This window comes from Phalacrocorax aristotelis, chromosome 14 (genome assembly GCF_949628215.1).
Source record: "Phalacrocorax aristotelis chromosome 14, bGulAri2.1, whole genome shotgun sequence".
Taxonomy (NCBI): domain Eukaryota; kingdom Metazoa; phylum Chordata; class Aves; order Suliformes; family Phalacrocoracidae; genus Phalacrocorax; species Phalacrocorax aristotelis.
Genome location: NC_134289.1, coordinates 6,775,968 through 6,801,221, shown reverse-complemented (window position 1 = coordinate 6,801,221; position 25,254 = coordinate 6,775,968). Strand labels below are relative to the sequence as shown.

The 25,254-nt window shown below is 38.3% G+C and overlaps 1 protein-coding gene across 2 annotated transcripts in view; it reads left to right on the top strand.

The window, feature by feature from the left end:
- The window catches only part of REEP3 (receptor accessory protein 3), a 43,274-nt gene extending 19,081 nt beyond the window's left edge, over positions 1 to 24,193 (top strand). The window contains exons 2-8 of one of the 2 annotated variants that reach the window (XM_075109332.1): positions 2,870 to 2,942; positions 7,245 to 7,321; positions 7,824 to 7,944; positions 9,237 to 9,350; positions 16,736 to 16,883; positions 19,348 to 19,499; positions 20,212 to 24,193. In XM_075109332.1, coding sequence (XP_074965433.1) covers positions 2,870 to 2,942; positions 7,245 to 7,321; positions 7,824 to 7,944; positions 9,237 to 9,350; positions 16,736 to 16,883; positions 19,348 to 19,499; positions 20,212 to 20,268 — 742 coding nt within the window. In that variant the 3' untranslated portion in view covers positions 20,269 to 24,193. The remainder of the gene's footprint in view (positions 1 to 2,869; positions 2,943 to 7,244; positions 7,322 to 7,823; positions 7,945 to 9,236; positions 9,351 to 16,735; positions 16,884 to 19,347; positions 19,500 to 20,211) is intronic. The other variant, XM_075109329.1, reaches the window with a different exon arrangement.
- Positions 24,194 to 25,254: the final 1,061 nt, after the last annotated feature.

Sequence of the window (25,254 nt, the reverse complement as noted above, 5' to 3'; positions counted from 1 at the left end):
GTTGGGAATAAAACTGCTCAGGGTTTTTTGACTGTTGCTTTTCTTGATCTTAGGATGAAGGGGTTTTGGATTGTAGTAGAGCTGTGTTTGGATAGGCTTCTACAGATTAGTATGCTGAACTGGAATGTGGGTAGTCTGGAGTCTTTCGAAAGGCATTTCAACATCTGAAACATGTAGGTAAGCTCTGCTGCAGTGGAGTAGCAGCTTGCCTATACAAACTGAAGATCTTCAGGATCCATCTTCTGTTAACTCCAGTTTAGCTGAATTGTAAAATTCTGAGCATTCAGATCCAGGATTTAAGCTGCTGCTATGGTACACCAGTTAGGCTTTTTCATATCAATATTGTTTTAAGAGATCTGCAGTGCACCATCCCTTCCCACTACAGAGAAATCTGGTCTTGAGGAGACCTGCTTGAAGTGCCCTTTAGCTGCTCTACTGCTATCAGCCATTAACAACTGTGTTGCATGTGGAAAGGTCCAATATGTGCAAAGATTGCAAATGTGCTCCAGAAGATTTGTTCAGATCTAGTCTTGTGTTGTGGAAGTGAGTCCATTGTAGAAAAGAACCATACATGATTAACTAGCTTTGTCTCTTATAATCAGGTAGTAATTATTTTTATTGTCCTAAATTCAATTAAACCCAATTATTTTTCTTGGACTTCTTTGTTCTTTGAAGGTAAGAAAATAAATGGTTCAGTGTTCGAGGATTTTTGAGTTAAATTAAATGATGAGGAAAATATGAGGAAAATACATACATAGTACACATTCAGGAGGGGATGGGGATGTAGACGTGAGATTTATACGTTTGACTGTGTCCGGCTTTGGACTACTTAGCGCAAGAAATGTGTTAATTTATTTGAGAAAGTTTGGTGGAAGCCATCAAGATGGTCATAGCACATGACTCATGAGAAGAGGTGGTTACAAGAGCCGGGCCTGTTCTCTTGCTGTGCGACCCAGTCAAGAGAGACAATGGTCCTAAACTTCTGGTTTAGGACAAAAAACTTTGCACTACCTAGGCTCCTTATGAAACAGGTTGCCCAGAAAGGGTGTCCAATCTTTGGAAGTCTCCAAGACCTGACTGGATGGAACTTTAAGTAGCCTGGTCCAAATCTGATGTTGACCTTGGTTTGAGCAGGAGACTGGACTAGATGATGTCACAAGGCCCTTTCAAACATGAAGGGTTCTGTAATTATGCTTCCATAATTTTATTCTTGCCCCTCATTGGTGGCATTTATAGCTCAACATTCGTACCTGTGCCAGTATTCCCCTGCCCCTGCAACAGGCTTCCTTCCACGGGTCACCGTGTGTTTGTCTTGCACTAAAGATGGAGAAGCCCACTCTCTGTGGTATCTGTGACGTTGAAGAAAGTATCTCACCTTTGCTGTTAACAAGTCAATTTTTCTTTTCACTTATGTACTATACGTTAACTGTTGGAGATGACTTTAGTACTCTAAATTGGCTTCCTACCAAGCAGAAGACTTTACATATCAGAGTGGTGCTTGGAATATGATGTATATCAAGCTGATTGAATTCAAACTTACATCGATGTCTTGTATACTAGGAAAGTTCTGTGGTACCCCTTGCTAATAACATTTTATAGAAGATGAAGGCTCTTGGAAGAGTTGCTTGAAAAAGTAAACTGGGCTACAAATTCTTAAGATTCTTTCCTGGGTCTAACAGTAGAGTAAAGCTTGGTAGTGTCGTGCAGTCTTCTGCAGTGGCTCCGTAGGTAGAACCACTTATTTAAAGTTTCTTGATGCAACTATAAAACCTTAAATTTTAGGTGATTATTCACTTTGGTAAACTCCAACCATCTGAGTTGAAATCTTACATCCCAGATCCGTCCCATGTGGACTCATATTAAAAAAAGCATGTGATGCATCTTCCTTTGCCTAACTGTGAGAAGTTAAATTATTTAGGAGTTCTGAACTTGCTTAGATGATCTCTGGATATCCCTACCAGTGTAAACTTCTCCCACATAACCATCCTGAGCAAGTTGTAAGTGATGCTGCAGAGATGTAGTCAGACTTTTCTGTAGTTGCTGTTTTAGGCTGTCTGGAACTAAGGGTAGGCAATTGCTCAACTTTACAAAGCGTAACAAGCTGGTGAAACAGAAGTATGGAGCTCTTGCATTTGTCAAGGAGATGGCAACTACTGCTGTTCAATTCCTCATAAGAAACCGTTCCACTAGTCTGTGGCCAGTACTCTTACTAGAAAATACTATATTGTAACAAACTTGTGTTAGAGCAGATCTTTCTTCTGATCCTGCTCTCAGCATGGATTGCTTGGCACCTGCACCTTACTTTTGATGAATTTTAGCAGAAATTGGCTGTCTGAGCAAAACTGGATAAATTCCCACTTGCCTCCATTTCCATGTGCTGCTGTTGCAGAGTTCTAGCAAAACAAGACAGAATTATGTAACTCATCTTGTTGTCTTAAAATTACTTTTGAATAATCTTCTGGTAATCTGATAAAAATAGATGATTCTGATTACCTACGGCTAATTGTTAGAGCCTCTAAAAGTGTGATAGCACTGCCAATGCGGAAACAGCCTTGTGGTGCGGACACACTGCAGGACTGGTTTTACTTGTAGCCGAACCAGAAGAGCTACTAGTTTTACATTATCTATTAGAGGCAGTCTTATGAAACTATTTGTCTTCAGGGCATACAGCCTTTTCTGTTCATGTTGCTTTGTTTTTGTGTATTGCTAAACTTCCTCCAAGCAACCTATAACATTGTGATTTTTTTTTTCCCAAGCTAGAGAATGGGACTTTTTTATTAAGTTGGCTGCACTACTCTAATGATCTATTGTCACTGTTTTTTCATATACAGTATAACAGATTCTGAAAGCTCTTTTTATTTTCCAATAGGCTGGTGTTTGGGATGCTGTACCCTGCATATTACTCATACAAAGCTGTGAAGACAAAAAATGTGAAGGAATATGTAAGTTGCATGCCCTTTAATTGCTTAATTAAATGCCTCTGCTGAAATAACAACTGAAACTTTCATTATTCAGTGCAATAAATTGTATGAAAGCTTGATTAGACTACCTTAGTATTAGATACAACACCTGTGTGAGTGTAGTGGTGATCCTGTGAATTTTTTCTGTTTGTCTGGAGAGCTAAAGTTGAAGTTTCTCAGATTTTTCGTAGACTTTACTGAAATGTGTCCAACGTGCTATGCTGTATATGGATATTTTTTCAGAGGATTTTTAAACATAAACCTTGAAAGTGTTGGTTACATTTCAGTCAAGTGCCAAAAATAATGCACTTTTGGGCAGGAGATAGAAAAACTGTTCCTGAATTTTACCAACACCTGCGATACAAGCAATGACAAACTGATTCTCAATGACCACTTGAAGAGCAGCAGCAGTTTAATTGTCATTTATGGAGCTCAACAGGGGATTCAAAAGCTGCCTGAGAAAAGGATAGCTCTGGTTAATCTATCATTCCTCGAAGAGGAGGAAAAATGTAACCGGGGAAGGAAAAGATTTGGTTAAGGTGATGTGGAAGAAACAAGCAGAATGAACAGACAGAAGAATAAAATAGAAAAACCCCACAATTATTGCAGTTACTGCAGTTTAGAATTAATAATGTTAAATTATTTACTTTTCAGTGTGAGCAATGATGATTGCCACAAGAATGTTACCCGGTTGCAGTCACAAGGAGCTTTGGTCACTGAGTTACTTCCTTGTTTTAAGAGGCAGCCTAACTCTATTTCAGCATTGGATGAAGTCAGGGCCATCAGTTACTTTAACTTGGCAGCTGTAGCTGTGACCTAATGCTGCTGTCTGAATGTGTGGTATCTCCACTTTCTACTTGGTTGTAGTAGTAGAACGCAGTAGCTGTTGTTCCTTCTCTTGTATGTCTTGCATTTAGTCTGATCATTTCATCAAGGCTCCAAAGTGGATGTCATATTCATACTTCTGGTTTCTGTGTACAAGCTGATTAGAGCTTATTTGTGCACGTAAAGCTAGTTCTTGCCAGAGCTTGGCTTCTGTGAGGGAAAAGTCACCAAAAATAAGAATTTCCTCTGTCTCATGCTTACTTTACCCTGTCAGGAAAGTATGCAATGCAAAGAATTTATAATCTGCTTTTCTTCTCTGTCCCCTCAAAAGGGATCTTCAGGCTAAGTAGAGGATAGCAGTTTTGAAATCTAATACACAAAATCACTTTAAGAGGTTACCACTGCCTCTTGCAATATGCTTTCTAGAAAAAAAGTAACGTTTGTAGAATGCTGAGATTCTGACTTGATCTCAGTTGTCCTGTTTAGCTATGAGTTAGCTGTCTTTCTGCGGCAACCTTTCTTAGAGATGCCTGTCACTTATACAAGGCATTTAGTAGGGCCTGGAACCATATTTTTCCAACTGTGTATTTTCGTTTAGTTTGAAAACACTGCTTTCGGTTACGTGTGGTCTTTGACCAGTTCCTGAATTTCCAGTTGCATACAAAATGATCATGGGGCTGAGATGAATGAGACCCATCACAGTGACTTTTCCATGGGAAGAGAATGACATCAATGCATCAGTGGATTACCATTCCTTTGCCGGTTGGGTTGAGTGTCCAGATAGGTCTTAGGAATGATCCAAGGCTGGGTCATTTTCTTCCACAGAGAGGGTGTAGGTTTAACTGCAGCCTTCCAAACGGCACAGCAATGCTGCCAGTCATGTTATGGCCCGAGCACAACTTTGTTTCCAGGGTTGTGTGGCTCAGGAGCCATCTGTTTGTTTGCTGGATTGCAAGAGCTTTAGAATAGTGGAGTTTTTAACTTGGCCACTGCTTCCACCGGCAAAAACCAGCCAAACAAAAAGTACAGACATCTTGACTTGCTGTGTAGACCATGATGCAGTGAATCGTTCAAAGATTATTTCTGGGGAAGAAAACAGTGTTGCTGCTGGTTTTGGTGATTTAAAAGACTTCTGGACTTCAGTTCTAGAAATTAGGATCTGTGCCTTTGAGGAGATTTGTTTGTTCCTGTAATTACTGTAGTTTAATGGAGTTGACTTAAGATCTTTGAGGAGTTTTTTCACTGTGTTACACCAAAGTGCTTGTAATAAGCATCTGAAACATACTTTAGAAGTCCGAACAATCAGTTTTCTCAAATCCTGGCTTCAAAATCCTGAGTTGAAAGGATGTGCTTCAGCCAAAGCCAACAAAGATGAGCTTAACACTTGGGTGGCAGAAAATAAGCTCAACAAAACAAATCTGTAATCAACCTTTTAACATAAAAGGAAAACTTAAGTCAAAGCTTCTGTAACTTGATCATTAAGAGTTAAGTAGATGATGGTCTTTCAGGCAGTGTTAAATATGACCTGGTTTTTCTGTTTTTTTTGTGTGTGTTTTTTAAATTATTGTTTTGGTTTATTTTTTTCTGATATGAAAATCCCTAGAAGTCCCTCAGGTTCATTTGTCAAGGATACTTCTGGTACCTAACTGCATTAGTTGTGCTGGAATATAATTTGACTCGTGTTCTTGAGAATCTTTGCCCACACCTCAGCAGGACTCCTGGCACATCTCGTGTGCCCTTCTGCAGAGCACTTCCTACTGTTCCTAGCAGCCCAAGAGAAACTCCACTTCCACTATTGTTCCTAATTGAATAAGTAGGTGTTGATTAAAGAATGAATACCCTGGGTAAAATAGATTGGAAAAAATTTGTCTTGCATGGCATCTTAAAAATTGCATTGCATCATACTTAGGTGGTTGGGGTAAGGGTGGATGTTAATTTCATTTTTATTCAGGTGTTGAGACTGGTTCATGGAAGGGTCAACAGTCTGTCACATGGCCTGTCAGAGATGACTTCAGCTGTTGTGTATGTTTGTCTTAGCTTATTCAAGCCTGAAATATCTAAATCTTCTGAGAGACTGAAGTGAAGAATGTCATCACATGACTGAGTTCCTTTTCAAACTGAAATACAGAAAAGTGTTTAAGTTGAGACAAAGGAAGTGCTTTTAAAGCATAATGCCCAGCTATGAAATGGGCAGCAGTGTAGCATTAGGTTTTGAGTACTTAAATAAGTCCACTTCAAAAAAAGTGTGCTCTAAAAGTGAAATCTGAGCCACATCCTCTGTAGGAAAGTAGACATATTCCTCCTTTTGAAAGAGGGTACTGTGCATTCATGACTTGAACTAGTGTCTAACAGATGTGGTGTTTAATGCTTTGTGGGTATACCAGAAGAGTTAGTAGTCTGTATATTGCAAATGAAATGAGGTTGCTGCATCTGGTGGCAGGTGATGCTCCTCTTCTCTTTTCTTTCTTTTTTTAAACTATTTTGTGTTTTTCTAGCATAGACAGCATTGGAATGTAAAGAACACGTGGGTGTTCAGTTAGTATGAATAACCAGTGGTGGCTTGCACTGACTTGTTTTGGAAATATCAGTGGCGAAGTGTGATGTATTTTAGAGAAGACAAATGCCTGGAACTACTTCTATAATATTTAGTCTGAAAGATGTAAACAGTTTTGACAACCAAATCTGAACAAATGGTCAAGATAAATGAGAGATTTAGTGAACTATTAGAAAACAGAACTAAAACTTGTATTTTAAGAGCATTGTCTGATTTCAAAACAATGATTTACAGTGTAAACTTTAAAAGTACATAGCTATAAACCCATGCAGCATTAGATGCTTACATGTGAGCTCTCTTAACAAGAATTTTGTAGTTCTTGGCATATGAATAGAATTAAATTTCCATGAAAATGCTTTTTTCCTACCTTGCCTCAGTGTTAATACTGTAATGCTGAGCACACATGTAGCACTTAACTGCAAAGTATAGCTGAATAATCTATCTCGTGAAATGAAAGCAAGGGCTACCTGACTTACTAATGCTGACTTTTGTGTTTGTGGTATAAACATATGGATGAGTGTGGAAGAGAGTGAAATATCCTTTAGTGCTATAGTAGGACTTGTATTTCATACCTACGATAACCTACTGATTCTTCGCAGTGTTTTTTTTCTTATCGCTAAAGCTTTCTAGAGGCAGAATCAAATCTGTGAAGCCAGCCTAGGTGAGGTTGTGACCCTGGTGACCCAGCAATTTCACTTAGCTTGTTGCAGCTGCCACCAGTTCTACTTATGAACAGAAAATACTAAGGACCTTCATATATAATTTCACTTGAGACCCGAGTGATGCAGTCTGAGATACTGTTGAACATCTTGCTTTGACAGCTCTGAACTGATGGTACAGTGTATAGTGTATTCTGTGAAAGGTAAAATCAAAATTCTTACCAAAGACGGTCTTTTAATTTTCAGGTTCGCTGGATGATGTATTGGATTGTGTTTGCTCTTTATACGGTTACTGAAACAATCACTGACCTAACAATCTCTTGGTAAGAGCCTGCTTTTTATGAAATCTGTATGAAACTGTATTTGTTTCTGATGTTCTTGGATTTGTAATGATTTAATTTTTATAAAGAATCTGTGCTTGTTGATAGCCCCTTTTTTCAGGAAAAGATCTCGGAGTCTATGTGAAGAACAACATCTGTTTCCAAGCTTACTGTATGTCACTCAAAGTAGAGACTATGAAATTTCCACCTTTGCTGTAGAAACTGAACAGGGGAATGGATCTCTTAAAAGGATGGACTATAATGTCTCTGTGAAAAACAAGTATATTAACTGTTTCCATTTCTTCAATGACAGTATGGTCAATTAAATTAAATCCATAGGTCTATAACTCCTTTAATTTCTTTTTTTCTAACAGAACTTCTTGTATGTGAAGAATCCTATATGCTAATATCTAATTGTTTTTGAAGAGATCTTTTCATGATGATTAATTACAGTGTATTTTCTTACTGCGTTGTTGATTTTGTTCAACCTTTACCTTGTCTGTAGGTTTCCACTGTACTATGAACTGAAGATAGCTTTTGTTATTTGGCTCCTTTCCCCATATACTAGAGGGGCAAGTTTAATCTACAGAAAATTTCTTCACCCACTTCTTTCTTCTAAAGAAAGGGTAAGAAAGAACTTTTTGTATTTTTAATGCCCAATATGGAAATACCATGTGTTGAAATACTAACTGTTGCTAAATACAAGCAGATCAGTGTGTTACTGGTTTGCCAGGCAGCATAAACTTGGACTAGAAGATGCAAGTGCATATGACCGTCCATGTATGTGCTTCTGTTTGTCTGCTCATGCAAGTTAATGTACTACTTTCTGTTGACATGAGAAGCCTGGAGTTCTCCAGTCTACTCGGTGCGCTTTGGGGAACCCAGCTGAGTGGAAGTGATGCAGTTTGACTTTCTACTGGAAGAACACGTGCAGTACTCTCTGTGCAGAAGCATGAATGCAGCTTTAGCAACAGCTCTCCATGTTACCAGTTTTTCTAGCATAACCTAGTAATAAAACTTTGCAGGATGAATGACAATGACTTTCTGGTGTGAAAGCTGTAAGGATAAGAGGAGAGACCTGAGGGTTAAGGGAAGACCAGTCTGCAACAGAAAATACCCAAACAGAACATAGCTAAAGGATATTTAGCTTTAGCCAGATTATGACAAGGCCATAGATCTGCTTAGCTCTCTTTCAGTATTCTGTTTAGATGTGTGGAAAGAGCATTAGCAAAGGTGTGAAGACCACTACTGAAAAACCTCACAGTACAGAAAATAGCATTCATAAAGGTCAGTTCTGGCCTTGCCCTTTATTAGGCAAAACAGGTAGCTGACATGATTGCCACCGATACGAACAGTAAGGTCATCTCGACCTTCTGAAAGTTGACCTATAAACAGTTTGCAACTTCATAAGCTAAAGGGATTTTTTTCTGCTAGCTCTTGTGGACTACCTCGAAGCCTTTATCTCCAGCTCCAGGCATTTACCACAGGTGGGGATAAATGTCATGACTGTATTGTCCTTGGTACTTAACTTATGTCAAAGCTCTAGCTTCAGAAGTTCTTTGTGAGCTGACTCTAGCTTTCTAAGGAGCTCTCTGATTTTGTCTTAAGAATGTTATTTCTTGAACAGCTTTTGTCTGACTAGCTAAGCTAACTTACTGTCAGGAACTTGCTTTGTAGCTGCAATGTTTCTGAGCTGGACAAAAGTGACCTATTTTATCTTCTTGTTTGACCAGACATAATAGTTTAAATGAGAGAGGATAAGTGAAATATCAGTATACAAAGGCAAGAGTAATTGTCTCATCAAATATTTTCTTAAAAATTTCTCCTGTCTTCCTTTATTGATGGAAGAATAATTCTGTAGGGTAATGTGACTTGCTTATGCATGGCCCTCTAAAATTCAAGTATGTTTTGCTTTTAGGAGATTGATCAGTACATCGTACAGGCCAAAGAAAGAGGCTATGAGACCATGGTGAACTTTGGAAGGCAAGGGTTGAATTTGGCAGCAACTGCTGCAGTGACAGCAGCTGTAAAGGTAACTTTCTGCATGCATTAATTGCTTTTGTCCTTGATATAGAACAGCATAATTGTACTGAGGATATGCCATTCCTAAATAAAAAGATTAATTCTGCAAATGTATTGATAACCTGGGACATGATTTAAGGGTTGCAGCACTGTAGTCATCCTCATAATATGTTTAAGATTTCTTGGATGATGGAGATCAGTTTACTGTAATTCAAAAGATTCCATGCAGTCTTCTATGCAGGCTTTTGGTAAAGATGACCATTGTTTCTTTTCTGTCTCTGTGCTTTCTTGTTGGTAAACAAACTATTTAAAGGATTTCTGGCTTTTCTGCTGTTTTTCTTCGTTCAACTTGAGGTAACTCCACATATGAAGTAAGGCATGAAAGATTACTACCACAGATAAGTTATCTTGACACAATTAACTCGTTTGCAATTTGTTGATTGAATTATTAAATTAATACACTAAGCATAAGCTTGCATATCGCTGTTGAGCATACTCTTGCTTTGTCACATAATTTCCATTAAATCATGAAGTAATCTGTGGTTGCTCCCAATTTATGTTTCTACAAAACTCATGATCTTTGGTTGAATTTCAGAGGGTTTTAGGTCTAGGAAAATAAAATACAAGCTTGTAAGTAAGATTCTAAGCAACTTTTGGCCCACCAAAAGGAGTATAAGTTTAGGCAATGTGTATCTTACATAATAGTCATTTAAACCAAAACACAAAGTATGGAAAGATGTGTGTGTCCTAGCTAAATAATAGTTTTGATGTGATCAGGATTAATTTCTTCCTGGGAATAAATGAAACTGCTGTGATCATAGTAACAGGACGAAAACCTGAGCACTGTTAGTAGGTAACAGGAAACATAGTAGAGTTAATTAGGTACAGCTAGCATTTAACTTAAATTTCTATGCCTTTATGTGAACTTCTAAAAACTGTGGTTTCAAATGCTATTTCAAAAAGGTTTAGGAAAATAGTCATGCACCTCTTCTTTGTTCAGTTAATCTCTTCTTAGAGATACATGTGGGTGGTAGTGTTAAAAAACAAAACAAAACAAACCCAAAAAGTGTTATTTTAAAATGTGGACATAATCAGCCTAAAATACTGAGAATAGGATTCAATTTGATAAGTGGTCCTCTTTTGCTATTCAAATTCTTAGTATTGCCTTGAGGCATAAAATAATTTAGGATGAAGCAGAGTACACATCTAAAGGAATGAAAGTATCCAGAATGAAAATAGGTTATTTCAAAACAAAAACAAACTCAAACAACAAAAACAAACAACAAAAAAATAAAAATGCCACCCCCACCCCACTCCCCCCAAAAAAACCCCAACAAAACAAACCCCCAAACCCAACAAACAAAACCCCGAAGTACTCTACTGGGAAAAAGTTTAAGAACTGTGCTAAATGCTACAATGCAAATTCCTTGCCCAAGAGCAGATCATAATTTATTACAGTGTGTACCTGTAATGATATTCGTGCTCTGTGTGTTTCCCTTATGTTTGGCTGTCTGGTGAAGGATGGATATTTCCTTGTTAATCCTTATAGCGTTACAGAAATATTGTAAAATAAATAACACAAATATCTCCTCCCACTTTCTTCTGAAATAATGAATAACTTTTTCATAAATGTCTGTGTTTAGATTTCATTGCTATTCAGCTGTGACTGGCAAGATGCCTGCTCTATTGCTTAAAACTTGTTAAACATGCTCATGAATATTTGTACAGAATTAGTTTGGTGCAGATGAGATGCTTGAGCAAAACAGCCACCACAGTACCGAAGACCTAAAATAGACATGATTTTTAAACAGTATGAAAGAAGACACTCTGAAAATCTTTATTTTGGCATGTTAAACCTCTCTGCAGTTTGTCATTCCAAAAAGCTGAGCGTGACTGCTCGATGCAAGCAAATGGAGACAAGGCATGTGTTCTTGATTTTTTTTTTTTTTTTTTTTGTTCCCTGTTTTTCAAGAGTTGACTGCTGCCTCCAGCAGGTGAAAAGATTATCCCTTCAGCATGAGCTGGTGGAGCATGCTATAGGATTTCAGGAATGGAATCCTACTAGTGGGATCAGTTTTGATGGGAAGGAGACACCGACACCCTTTTGTAACTTTAAAAAAAATTTTTAAAAATTATTTTTGACGGAGCAGGCATGCTTTTTCTGGCATATCAGATCTCAAATTAGGAGTGGAGAATGTGGGAGATTAAACACAAGAGGAGGTCCAAAGAAAGCTTCTGTTCGCTAAAATGTCCAAGCAAAGGATGCTACGATGTTTGCTTATGCTGACTTTAGGATGGTGGTAAAATTGCCTGGAAACCCTTTGGAATATTTTCAAGATTAAGTGTGGGAAAGAGTGTTTTTCTCCAAGGGCTGTCAAAGGAATATGGGATTAGTATTAAAAGGCTAGTTGGCTGTGTAGGGGAGGCTGGAGCAGCCAGCCAGCCAGGTCAGTCTACTGAAACTTGACATAGCAGTTAAGTTAAAATGTAATTGGCAGGAGTCGTGGCTTAGCTTACATTCCTATACTGATATTTTTATCTGGTACTAGTTAGCCACAGCTGATATAAAATTTAGTGTTCCAAAACTTGCTAAAGAGTGTGAATTAGAAAAATAAATTGTGAAACTGTTGTGTTAATTTAAGTAAACTAAACTTTGTAAAATCCTGATTTCAGGAGACTTAGAGATGAAATATGGTCTAGGCTGACTTTTACAAGTGACTAATAAAAATTTTCTTCCAAGTATAAAAGAATCAGCACCGAGATGCCTTAATGATAGGAAAGTTGTTGGACCTCTTTCAGCTCAATAGCATATGGATTTGTGGAAATTATGTCCGCAATGCTAAGTTTCACTTCTTGTGTTTTGATGCATCTGCTTTCCAGATCTTCTGAGATGCCAGTTAACTGTACATTCCAATTTTTGCCAACACATAAATTCTGACTTCTGAAGCTACTAGTGAAAACTGGTTTCTATATTGCTGTGTGCGGGACAGCGGCCTAATTAAGCTGTGAAATGCGCTGTCCTTCTTTATGAGGTCACACAAGTATTGTCATTTGTAAAGTATTATTTGGTAAAGAAAAAAAAACATTCTGAGGGCTGTGTTCCTATGCGTCTTTTAGTCATTCTGAATCTGCTGCCTCTTTGCTGATTGAATGTTATTCGAATGGCCTTGCTCAGACTTCCCCTTCTTCCCACTCAGGGCATGGCAGAGCAAGGAGGTATCTTGCAGCCAGCTGTGGCGTACAGCCAATATCACTATGAGTAGCTCAGCTCACCAGCAATATTGCTTTCATCCCTTCTCCCTGCCGGGACTGCCTGGCATGCTGCAGAGGTCATTCACGGGACAGCAGGCCCTCTCTGTGTTGAGAGGGAACAGAAGTCATTCCCCTCCGTCAGCCCGGATCGGATCAGTGAGAGAACAGCTGGGAATGTGGGTGCTGCACGCTGCAGCTCTGCAGCCACAAAGCTCCCAGCAGCTCTACTGAGAGCTTGTCCAATGAAGGAAAGCAGCTTTGTTCAGTGATCCTGATCACTGAGGGGGTACAAGTCTGATTTAAACAGCAACAAAAAAAGAGTCCGAGGCAGACATACTGTGTGGTGTCTGTTTACAGCAACTTCCCCGAGTTAAGTATATAGATCATAAAAATACATTCTCAAGAACAAAATAGAGAAGGGCATTTTGTATGTGAGGGTCAGCTGATGAGAGGGTATACTAATAGCGTACTAGAGTCTGAGGAGTCCCTTAAGTAGGCTATATTTATCAAAAACTAGATTTAGAAACCTATTACAGCTTAAACTAGTGCTTCAGGCTGGTAACTGGTAATGAATATGGTCTCTGAAAAGTGTTTAATATCTTTTAGGAAATACTATTGAATAAATCAGCAGACTCATTCTTCAAGACTTGCTTTTTTTTTTTTTTTGAGACAACACAAACTTTATAGGGCATATCTCTTCAACATTAACTTACATAGAAGTTTGAGCACCGAAGTTGTTCTCTGCTTCTTTGCCTGCATTGTAACTGTAAATGTGTCTCAATCTTTTGTCATGTAGTTTAGTTGGTGGCCTCTGGGCTGGATGCAGCCCACTGTATTACTCCTTTAGTGATAGGAACTGTTGAAATAATGGGACACCAGTGCAAGCGTGGCAACTGCTCTGCTGTCTTCTCATAAGCAGCACTGTGGGGCTGTGTGCATGGCTGGGGAGAGGCGATGGCCGCTTCCGTACCCATGGCATGAGCACGGAAGCAGGAGATGCCCCTTCACCTCTACCTGCAATCGGATTGCTGTGCCTTCTGTTTTGCGGGCAAACATCTTGCTTTCAAGCTGTGGCTAGTAACTCTCTGAACTTTCGATCAAGATATCAAAGCTCTTACTGTGTTAATATCCTCCATGTGAACTTGCTGTCACATTTCCTGCAGTAGAGGGTATTTAATATTTTTCAGCCAGACTTTAATTCTGAATTGATAGTAATCTGGATACTCATGGAATGCTTTATTTCATCAGAAAGCAATTAATCCGCTTCTTTTGGGGGTGTGTGTGTAAGAATCTTCCTAAATCTTAAGTGCTGTATGAACACAGTGATGTGTTTTGGTTTTTGGGTTGGGTTTTTTTTTTTTAATAATTAAAAACAACCTACACCCACACAAAACACCGTGAAATTTGTCCTCTAATTAATCTATGCAGTGGTGTGGAGTAGAAATCAATCTTGATTTGGCTATGCTGGATGTTCTGAGAGGTTGGATGGAGGCTGTGTTGAGGCAGGAGGAGACGGGGAGGACTGTACGGGAGTACCTGCACAGGATGAGTAAAATGCATGACCGTGACTATGCAGTACGGCAGTGGTTGTGCAGCCCCCATTCCTACTGTGACTCTCAGGCACGTGTGCTATATCTCTTATTTGTATATGCATCCTTTCAAACTTTTTAATATTTGCTGTGTGTAACTTGAGTGAAACTTTCCATCTTGGCAAGTACTTTTGGAATGAAGGGCCCGTTGTATTAACCGGTTACGTCCTCGCTGAATGAGGCAGTACTCCACAGGAGCTCCAGCCTCATTGAATGTGCAGTTTGGTTAAGGGTGTAATGTTGTTTTATGGCACATAGCTTGACTTTTTTCTCCTTTGAAAAACAAAATTCTGTATTGAAAATCTGCACTGAAAAAGAAGGCTGAATATTCCTAGCTTGGATCTAGTCCTCTATATCTACAGTGGAATAGGAAACATAAGCTTGTGATGTGAATTCTTATTGTGTTAGTTATTACAATCTTAATTACGTTCTCTTGTACAATTTGCAAATGTCTTTTTGTAGTAAATAGCATGATGAATGAACTTGCTGTGCAACTGCTATGCAAGTATGTATTTTTATATTTTTGTTTCTGGCCAAACTCAGCTTCTGTCACTATTTTATAGTAGATTCTGTCCACACTTGGTGAGTGGAGTTGTGCTGAATTTATGTGGATTCTGTGGAGAACCAGTGGGTCAATTTTATGCATTCATCAGTGTCCAGTGATTGAGACCTGAGTCCAATTGTATCTCTTCAAGCAGTGGGTGCAGACTGATCAAGAGTCTTGTGTGTTACTGCAGGTACTGTAGGCTGTTACTTGTTGTCAAAAGAAGCAGTCCTGTCTCTCCAGTTCTCTTATCTCTAGTGTCCTAGCAGCTGTTAGTTCTCATGCATGGCTGGTTCCTGCTTTGGTTTACTGTGCAAATGCTTTTCACAGCGAGAACTGGAGTAGTGGAAGGACAGGATTCCTGCCTTAAGGCTGGACAGACCTGCCTTAAATAAGCCTCTTTTGGGGACAAAATTAACTTCAGGATTTCTACAATAGTTTATACACAGACTGTTCAGTGTTAGTAGTGCATTTTAACTCATAGCAAGCTGTAGGTGTGTTCTTGAACTGTCAGTCATCCTACATGTATGTAGGAAGAACTAGAAAAGTAAAGGTTCCTACTTCTCTCATAGGAAGCCCCTTCTTTGTTATTGTTCAGTGGCAATGTATGAATGGTATTGTAAGAATTCAGATATTTTCGCCTGCGTAGCACACTGTCTTAGCTTCATACGCTGTACTAATGACTAGTCATTACAAAATGCGTATTAGGTTTCAGCCACTTCCCGACACCACCCCACCACCCCCCCGCCTTTGGTGGCCATGCAGGCTGAAGGAGTATCACTCTACTGTCTCTTTGCTTTACATGGCTATTTTTAATATGGAATAATTTAGTGTGCTGGTCTACCATCTGCAAACAGTTGTTGCCATGAGAGTGGGAACAAATGGCTGTGGTTAGTGGTGTAAAGCTGCCTCACACTGGTGCTGTTGCAGAGAAGAGTGTGTGGAATTGCACCCAGATTTCTGCTACTGCTAGCTAACATAATTCTCAGATGAGGAATTCTACTTAAAAGCTTCATTCGTAAGAATGAAACAAAATCTTGAACCCCTTGCTCGAAGTAGGATTCATGCTCAGGCTTGTCGATGTTCCTCTGAAACAGTTACTTTTTGCTTTATATGCCAGAGAGAGAAGAATTAAATGTTATTTTAACATGACATTGAGTTATGTGCTTGTCCTCTTAGCTGCTTATGCAATAAATTATGCTTCAATGCTTTAATAACAACATCATCTGGTGTAAGATGAAAGAGCTGCTTGACAACCCTTCTTTGCAAAGGGGAACTTCCTATATATCCCCTGTAGAAAAGATGTAAAGACAATCAGAGAAGGAATACTAATGTTCAAATGTGATCAGGTATCCTTATATGTAGCATTAGATTTTTGGGTTGGTATGATGTCAGTAAAGCTACGTTAGTAAGAGACCCTGCCAGCCTGTAGTCCAGGCAGGACCTCATTGGCTTGTGGTTTCAAGTTTCTGTCAAGTAGAGCTTTTGTAGTGCTGCCAGTTTCTCAGTTACTTGAGTTCATGTTACAGGGTGTATTTTTAACACTTTTTTCCTTTCTTATGCATATTCAGATTTGTAGGGGGTAAAATATATAATAGCAGAAATCTTTATTTATCTTAAACCACACTTTCTGAAACGGAAGCATTAAACCCACTGTCACGCTACCTAGCGTTGCTAGAGAAATACCATGTTTGAAGTAAATTGAGCATTTCTGATTGTTTCTTTTTAAACACTTTGTCTCACTCAAAAAGCCTTTATTTGCTCAGATTAAAGGAGTGAAATGAGACATTTGTAATGAAACTGCTAGTTTATCTTAACTTTTTGTCTAGGAGAAATATACAGTTAAGCTTGAGTAAAAGCAATAGTTAAAGCAAATGTAAATGTACTGCATGCTTATATTCAATGAGCTTTTGTAGTGCAACGAGGAAGCATGGACTTAAACATCTTAACCCAACATGAACAGCAAAGGTAAACCTCTGCTTTGTTTTCAAAGATACTGTTGTATTTCAGAGTCAAGGAGCGATAACTGAGAAACTGAGAAGTTTCAGTATGCATGATTTGACTACTATACAAGGAGATGAGCCAGTAGGACAGAGACCCTATCAGACACTACCAGAAGCAAAAAAGAAAACTAGAGCCTCTGCAAGTGAATCTTCAGGTTAGTATCTATCTAATTTTTTTCCAGCTAAAAGAACAAGCCACCAAGGACAGAAATGGGAAAGGAGAAATACTTTTACCCCATTTAGAAATGGAAAAGGCCTCACAGAACTCCACTGCACTTGAACAGAGTTGACTTGAGCAGGATATATCATGACAGTTGAGAAATGCTCCCTGCATTATTTTCTTCTTGCAGCCACTAATGGTGTACTCATACTGGACTTGTTATTCCTATCTTTGCCCATTAGCAATGAGAATTCCTTGCCAAAGTAAAGCTTAATTGAAAGTAAAAAAAAAAAATACGATGTTAAGTGGTGTCCCTGTGACAAATGTACAAAAAGTTAAACATGAAAATTTATGGAAGCTCAATAAATAGGAAGAGAAAATTAAAGGAAATTAATTCAGTAGATCTGTAATGATAGTTCAAAATGTAAAATTGCTTGTGGTGATAAGAATAATGAAGGCATTAGGTTGTCATAATGGATTGATGCACATGAACACTGAAAAGATGGTGTGCAGTGACCAATTCATGTTTTTGCAGAGATATTTTATTAGTCTTACTATTTTATTATATATAATATTAGTCATTATTATTGTCATCATCTGGCTCTTGACTTATGATGCTTGAAGGAGGGTTTCAGTGGAAGGCTGTCAAATGCACCTTTCCAAATGGTTAGGCTACTATGTATAGTGGTCTATTATTTTTTTTTCATTGAAGCCTGTCATTTCTTCTCATCCCTCCATTTCGTGAGGGGTGGCACTTGTGGAGCACAAGGAATTCCAGGAATTGCATGGTAGCCTGTGGTGTTTCTGAGGAATAAATGGCTGCCTGAATGGCCCTAAGCTGAATTGCTAATTAAGCCCAGAAGGTATCCTGTGCAGGTTAGCAGAAACACAGGTGGTGCTGGCAAGAGAAAGCCCATTAATTCATCAAGAGTTGCATTAGGAATGATGTCACTGCAGCTGTTGTGCAGGGGCTATTCCTCAGTAAAAAAGCATCTTGAAGTAGCTTGAAAATACTAAAAATTCCATTTGAAATAAATTACTCGGGTGCAGTTTATACTGTGTAAATAATCACTGATTGTGAGATTCAGTCTTGTACGTCAAAAAGCTTTCTTAGAGCTAGTTTAACTTAATTTTTTCTACTCCTGGACCTAAGTCTGGTGGACGCCTCTTCTGTTTTCTTTGAGGTTTCTTCAGCATTAGAGATTTAACAAAAGAACAAACCACAGATGGAGTTAGGAACACTACATAGCAACATTTCATTGCACCTAGCAGAATGTTATTTTTTTGTGATCTGAACTGGGAGTTCCTGCACAAATCATTGATCATAGGATGGCTGAGCTGCCAGTATGCTTGCTGTGAAAAAGGAAAATGTGATTTTGATGCATCAGAAGAGGTGTTACAAATAGAGATAAGGAAGTATTGCTGCCACTGCAAACATCCGTAGCCAGAAACTATGAGTAACAGATGTGATTCAAATCTTCCATACTAAAAAAGATGAATTGAAACTGTACTGGAGGCAGGGGCATGTTACCTCTAGAATGGCAGAAGAGGCAAGTCTGCCCTAAGTAGTTGTGGAGTAGGTGAGTGTGATTCTGATTTCAGGAAAAAAAATGAAATAACCAAAGGAAAATAATGTAATTAAGGCAAAATAAAATATTGGCTTAAGATGAAATGTACATTGATCATGAATAAAGTTGGGTTTGGAGTCTAAAAGTTGTCTGTGTGTTACAGCTTGTAGGTTCTGGAAAGACCTTATAAAAGGAGAGCTTGGCAGGGAGGAGGCATGAGACTACGTTCTGGGGTTTTTTGATAAATCTAGGATGGTGATTCAGGGCTCTTCTGGACCTGAAGGAGCTCTTCAGCACGTGTTTTAAAGCAGAATGCGCCCTCTAGTGAGAATCTTCTGGTAATAATCTTGCTGCTGTTTCTGTAGGATTTAAACAACCCTTAGTAGTACTTTGACATTGTATCAATCTGAAAGGAATTTTGGTACTAAATACGAAGAGAAGTAGGCAAGTATGAAGAAAGATCCCATGAATCACAGAATCATAGAATGGTTTGGCTTGGAAGGGACCTTTTAAAGATCATTCAGTCTAACCCCCCTCACATGGGGATTGTAGCCAAAAACCTTAAGTACTTCTCAAGATGACCACTGAGGTTTTTGCAGTTGAGTGTAAAGCGGATGATGGTAGCAGACCGATGGTTTAATTTTTGACAATTGAGGAACCACTGCATTTCATACCTATTGAATGAAGTGGCTTGTTACGTACAAATGGCAGAATTATAATTAACAAGCTCCTGGCAGACTAGCTGTTTCGCCCTTTTGAAATGGCTGGCAGACGGACCGTATCATTTAAAAGAAAAAAGGATATGTGATGAAGATGAAATGTGTGGCTGGCTTAGAAAACCGTGTTACAGCTACTTCTTCTTAAACATTTTATAAAAACTGTTTTTTAAAGGTTACAAGACTCCACTGGAAAAAAACCCTGGAGATGATAAAACAGATGAAGAGATGGAGGGGACACATTCAGAGGATGAAATGTTTGCTCAGAGAGGCCTTCGAAGAACTCAGAGCATGAAATCTGTGAAAAGCATTAAAGGCCGTAAAGAGGTAAGTATAATCTTAGTTAAATACTGAGCTTGTTCTTAACAGTGTATCCTAGCATTTTTAATAATGTAGAAATTTTTTTCTTAATCTTAAAGGGGTTATCAATAATAACTGAGTTGTAAAACAATAAATGGAGAAGGAAGTATTTTATAATGATATCTAAGCTTGGAGCTTTTGTACTTTAGAGTGTTAAAAAAATGAACTAAGGGAAAAAGGGAGGAGCACAAGTAGACTCTGTGCTTGTAATGCTAATTTTGGCACCGGCAAGCCCAAATTCCAGGAACTGCACACCTTGAAAAGGATGTACATAGCGGTATTGTCATCTGTGTTTGTGTGTCTTGGTTAAACATCTGCTGCTTAATGCATTGAAGAAGATTCAGAATTTTTTAGTTCCCATAGATATATGGCCTACTTTGACCTGTAACCCACAAAAAGAAGATTCAATCTAGGATTCAGAGTGCTTTAAGTTTGCATATGTCACAAAACTTAGATATTTCAGAATAAATATCTGTGGAATCTCATAAAAGATTTTGGGTAATTTTGGGAACACAGTTGAGACTTAACTTTCATGTCCAAATCTGTTGAAACTATCTCATTCTGTCATAGGTAAATTCTCTTAAAGATGCTTACTAGATTGGATTAGTGGGAAGGTAAATATTTCTGCCTGAAGTGATCTCAACTCTTGTTAAATTATAATTCTTTTTTCCCCCCTCAGATACGGTATGGATCACTGAAATACAGAGTAAAGAAGAGGCCCGCTGTATACTTCTAAGTGTATTGCACAATGCCTGCGAGAAAAACTGCTGTATTATAATAACTTGAATTCAGTGTGTCAAGTGTTAAAAGATCTGTGTGTGATTCATGTAATGAGTGTGTATGAATTACTACAGTAGGACTTGGTTTTATGAACCTAAATGGTCGGATAAAGTATTACTCTGCTTTTCTGTAATTGCTTATTGTTTAGACATAAATCTGGACAAGTTATAGTATGAATTTCGGCACTTCTTAAATAGGAGTTAAACAGGAACAGGAAACAGCCTTTTTCCAGAGGTCCTGAACAGACTGAAATAACTACAACTCCAATTGAATTAGCAGAAGCTGTAGGTATTTGGAACTTGTGAAAATCGAACCCATAATGTCCCCAAGTTTACATGGAAAGATAGGTATACTTGAAATATTTTTCTGAACTACAATTCCTGAAAAGCCCTTGTGTAATTTAAAAATGTACAGTTTAAAGGACAGTGGGTGATGGTGGGGAAGGAAAACGAAAGACGAGGTAGATAAGGTACATCCTTAAAGTCATCATCTTGCATCGTATTGCCAAGCTTAACAAACTTACACTAATAGGTGCAAACTGGGGGTACATTTAGCACTTTATGCAGAACTGTATAGTTTTGCACACTTACTGATTTACAGCTGCACATGTCATTTTAGTGACTTCTTCAGTAGGTTAGGCTCTTTGAATGCCAGCAATTCTTGTATTTCATGACCTCTTTTAATTTATCTTGATTGCTAAGTACACTTAAGATGCTGTAGGTAATTGCGACTAACAATATTGTCGGGTGCCTTTCCATGTATTACAAGGCTGTGTGGATTTTTGTCTGTGTGGGTTTGTTGTGGGTTTTGTTAGTTTTATTTGTGACTCTTTCTCTTTCACCTAGAGAGATGTACACATGATTTAAGTCAGTTTTTGGTTAAAATTTTGGTAAGTAAAACCTCTAGCAATTCCAGTGACAGACCTCAGGGATCTGATCAGCCCGTCAGCTGTGCATTAGTAGTCATGCTGACATAAAAGCATATATTCAGGCCCTGGTTTGGTTTTGCTCAGCATTGCTTTAAGAATGAAAACATATATATTAGAACATGTATGTGTGTATATTTCATATCATGTGTGGATTCTAAAGTTGGCTCTGTATTAGCTTCTATTACTAAAGTTATTGTAAAATATTTACACAAAAATCGCTTTTTCTAAAAGTATCCAGATTATTTAGTCAGCCATTTTATAACCTAGAGTTATGGCATAACTGTTGTCACAGAAATTAATTTTAGATTGTCATTCAAGGCAGGGACTTGTCAAAATTACTTTTTTGAGGTCCTCTTTGCTTCTGTTTCTGCAGTTCTGAGAATTAGGCTGATTTTAGTTTTCTGTGTGACTATTTCTACTGTGGATTCAGGGAGAAAACACCCACTTCTTGTAGATAGTATTTTGTTACTTGGCGTGGGGAGAGTAGTGTTACTTTTCTTCAAGAGAAAATGGTGTGTGATCCCTCTTATCATTGGACTCCAATCCTTAGACCTTCCCCCAGGTACGACAGTCATCTGCAAGTCTACTGCAGCGCTTTTAAACATATTCCTAAGGCTTGGGCCTGCTGCAGTTCTTTTTCTTTGTATTACAGCTACGGTGGTTTTACTGCTGGTAGGCACTTAAGGCCTGGCATTTGAAGTTGTCTTCTGTGAATTTTGGGCCAAGGTTTGAACTGTATGGATAAAAATGCAGCTGGTCTGTATTGGCATTGCATTACTCACTTGCTATTGTAGGCACTTGCCAGCCAAGTGCAAAGCCTTGGTCAAATGTAACGATACTGATGGCGCAGTGCTTTTAGCATCTCTGAGGAAGCTAAATGCTTTAGTAAGAAGTTGCAACAGTCCATATGTGATTAAAAGGCTGCAGCTTGTATTACTTTACTCAAAGATGCAGTTTTGTACCAGGATACAGGAAGGCTGCTCTCTCCCAAATGACTACGGTGCAAAAATCCCATCCTCTAACCAAAACTGTAACTTGTGATCTGGCTTTTATAAGGAGCTGTTGTCTGTGGGGAGGCAGTGATCAGAAAGGCGGCCTCCCCAGGCGTAGTTCATCATTTGTGCCGCTGGAATGTCTGTGCTTCTCATCCATTTCCCTGAACGTAGATAAAGGCTATCTGTGTGTTAAGGTATGTAATGTTAGAGGAAACTGAGGCTTTTATATTTGCATCTCGCTCCTCTTTGAAAATTAGACTAACCTGGGCGTTGGGTGGAATCTCTAACTCTTACTTTCCAGTTGAGTGTCCTCTGTGAGCACTTGCTGCCACATCTTGCTTTAACTCATCGTGTTTTATCTGCAAGCATGGCAATAAAATTGTCATATGCAGGATTCTGGTTTGTGCAAATGAAGGAGCAGGGTAAGACCTTCCTTCAGAATTACAGTTCCTTTTACAGCTTCATGTAGACCCTGTTTCAGGGGTTGTGTTCTTTTCACATTTCCAGGGCTAGACATCATTGGAGTAGTTTAGGCTCTACCACACCTGTGGTCAGTAAGTTGCTCTCTGTGTCATTATGTACTTGAGGCTATAAGTTCTGGCAGACTTAACTTGCTAATTAAGTAGTGACAAAGGCTAAATAAACTCTCCTTTTTTATGAACTACACTTGGAACTAGGAAAGCTGGCAGTACTATTACTATTAATTACTGTTTGCATATAAACGTACTTCTGTTCTTTCAGATACCGTCTTAAGTGATAAAACGTCCAGTGTTTTCCTAGCTGTGTTTTTCCTGTCTAATATCCTACTAGAAAGTGATTTTCTTGACAGCTTGATTTTGCTCTTTGAATTCATCCTGAAACTGGTTTGCTACATTATCTTTTTTCCCCCCTTGCTGTTCATTGTCAGCTGATGCTTGGGAGCGCACAATGGCATGATTAGCTTTCATCCCAACGATATGTGTTTTGCTCTGCTCGTTGAATTTAGTTTAGTTTGGTTTTTGAGGTACTACACAATCTTATAAACTTTGCATACAGGGAATTTTCAAACTTTTTTTGCCTTAGCAACTGCAAAAGCGATCTGTCTAGCTCTTGCCAGTAAACTTCTTGGAAAAATGTTAAACAAAAACCAAAATTTAACTTAACATTCTTCTTGGTTTTGGAATGTAAAATGTAGTTCATGTCAAATTTATAAAATCTTATGAATGAAGTGTATCCTGAGAATTGACTGACTGTCACCAACAGGACTGCTAATACAAAGGAAAATGTATATAGAGGTTAAAGGTACTTTAAAAGAGAGTACATATTTCTTGTTAAATGATATAAAGGTTTCAAGCCTTTCCAAAATATATCTGAACTGACTCATATTTCTTAGCAAGAGCCTACTGTACATGCTAAAATACACAGTTTGAGATGAGGATTAAATTCATGGCCTCAGTTGCAAATACACTTAGGCCAGACTGATTACAAGGTAATTGCCAATATTAGCTACTTAATGCTAATGGCTTTGCTATGTGAAAGTAAGTGAGTATTATCCAAGATACTTTTTGCAAACTGTAATGAAGTTTAAAATGAGCAGAAGATAATTTGGTTAAACAGAATGGTTGGTAAATGCTAGATGCATTTAACACACTGTTTGTAACAAAAGATGTGTTTTATTTTTGCTGTTGCTTTTATTAGTGGGAAGTTGGTATTTTTAAGTATTTTTCTACAAAAATGTTTATGTGCAAAGGCAATACTTTAACATTTTTCAAGAACTTGTATTTTTAAATGCTACAGACCAGAGACTGTCTACATTGAGACTGAAGTTAGTAGCTTTAAAAAAATGCAATGTAAGCTTTAATTTTTATATTGTAAGAATAACTTGCTGTCAATTTGTTTACATATTTGTAGGAGGGGAAGCTTCATTATGCATTGACTTACCTTGATACTATCTTTAATAAATGCGGATTTAAGCAGGATGCAGTGGATATTTTATTACCTGAATTACAATTAACAAACCAGTCACTTTGTAATCTGTATTCTGTTTTTATTATGATGATTGCAGTACTGAATCAACCTATACGAATTTTGAAGATACTTGTAAAACTGTTCTAAGTATGACTAAACTGTCCTTGAGGTTTTGCCGTGGAGCCTGATGCTGATTCAGACTCAAATGAAACTTGCCTGGCTAAAGGCAACTTGAAAATGCTGTAGTGTTACATATTTTGATTAGATGTTCAGTTTGGAGTAAACTCCAAAATAAGATGCTTAGTCTTGCAAAAGAGTATGGCTTCTGGGGAACTGCTGGATTTTTTTTTTTTTTAAATTAACCCACTTCTAATGCTAGGTTGTTGGTTTTGATTTTTTTAATTAATTGATGCAGCTTTATTGTTGTTTGTGCTGACAGACAGATTTTGTTTTGTATTTCCCAGTCAAACAGAGTTCTTCTGGTAACCCAGAGAAGGAGATGCATAGGTAAATTTGGGCCTCTCCTTTTTTGAATCTCACTTCAAGTAAGCTGTTAATGCCCCTAGCAAAACCCAAGCAAAAAAACCTCTGCAACCATGTTTTCTGGACCTTTTTTGGAAGCCTTAAAACTACTACTTATTGCTTACTGTCTCCTAAGCATTATGAAAATACATCCCAGAAGCACGGGCTGACTGTAAGGGACCTTGCAGTGATACGATTCCTAATGTCGGAACAGCTGATGTAGTACAAAACGCCTGCCTGCTGAAGAAATTGTGGATGTAGAGAACAGTGCTGATTCTTTCCTTTATTTGTTCAACTAATGTTTAGCAGGTAGCAGGAACACTTATGAATGTGGGCTGAAAGCTGTCTTCCTGCTGTTTAACATGATGCTGGTGAGACCTGCTCAGGGAACGATTATCTGGTGATTCTAAAATAGCGCTGGTACATACGTCCTAGGCTAAAATGCTCAAGACTAAGCAGATGCAGCAATGGTGAAGGTATTTTGGGGCTCTTTGTTTTAAGAGACTAAGTGTTGTGTTTTTTCCACACTAATGTGGGAAAAACGGATGAT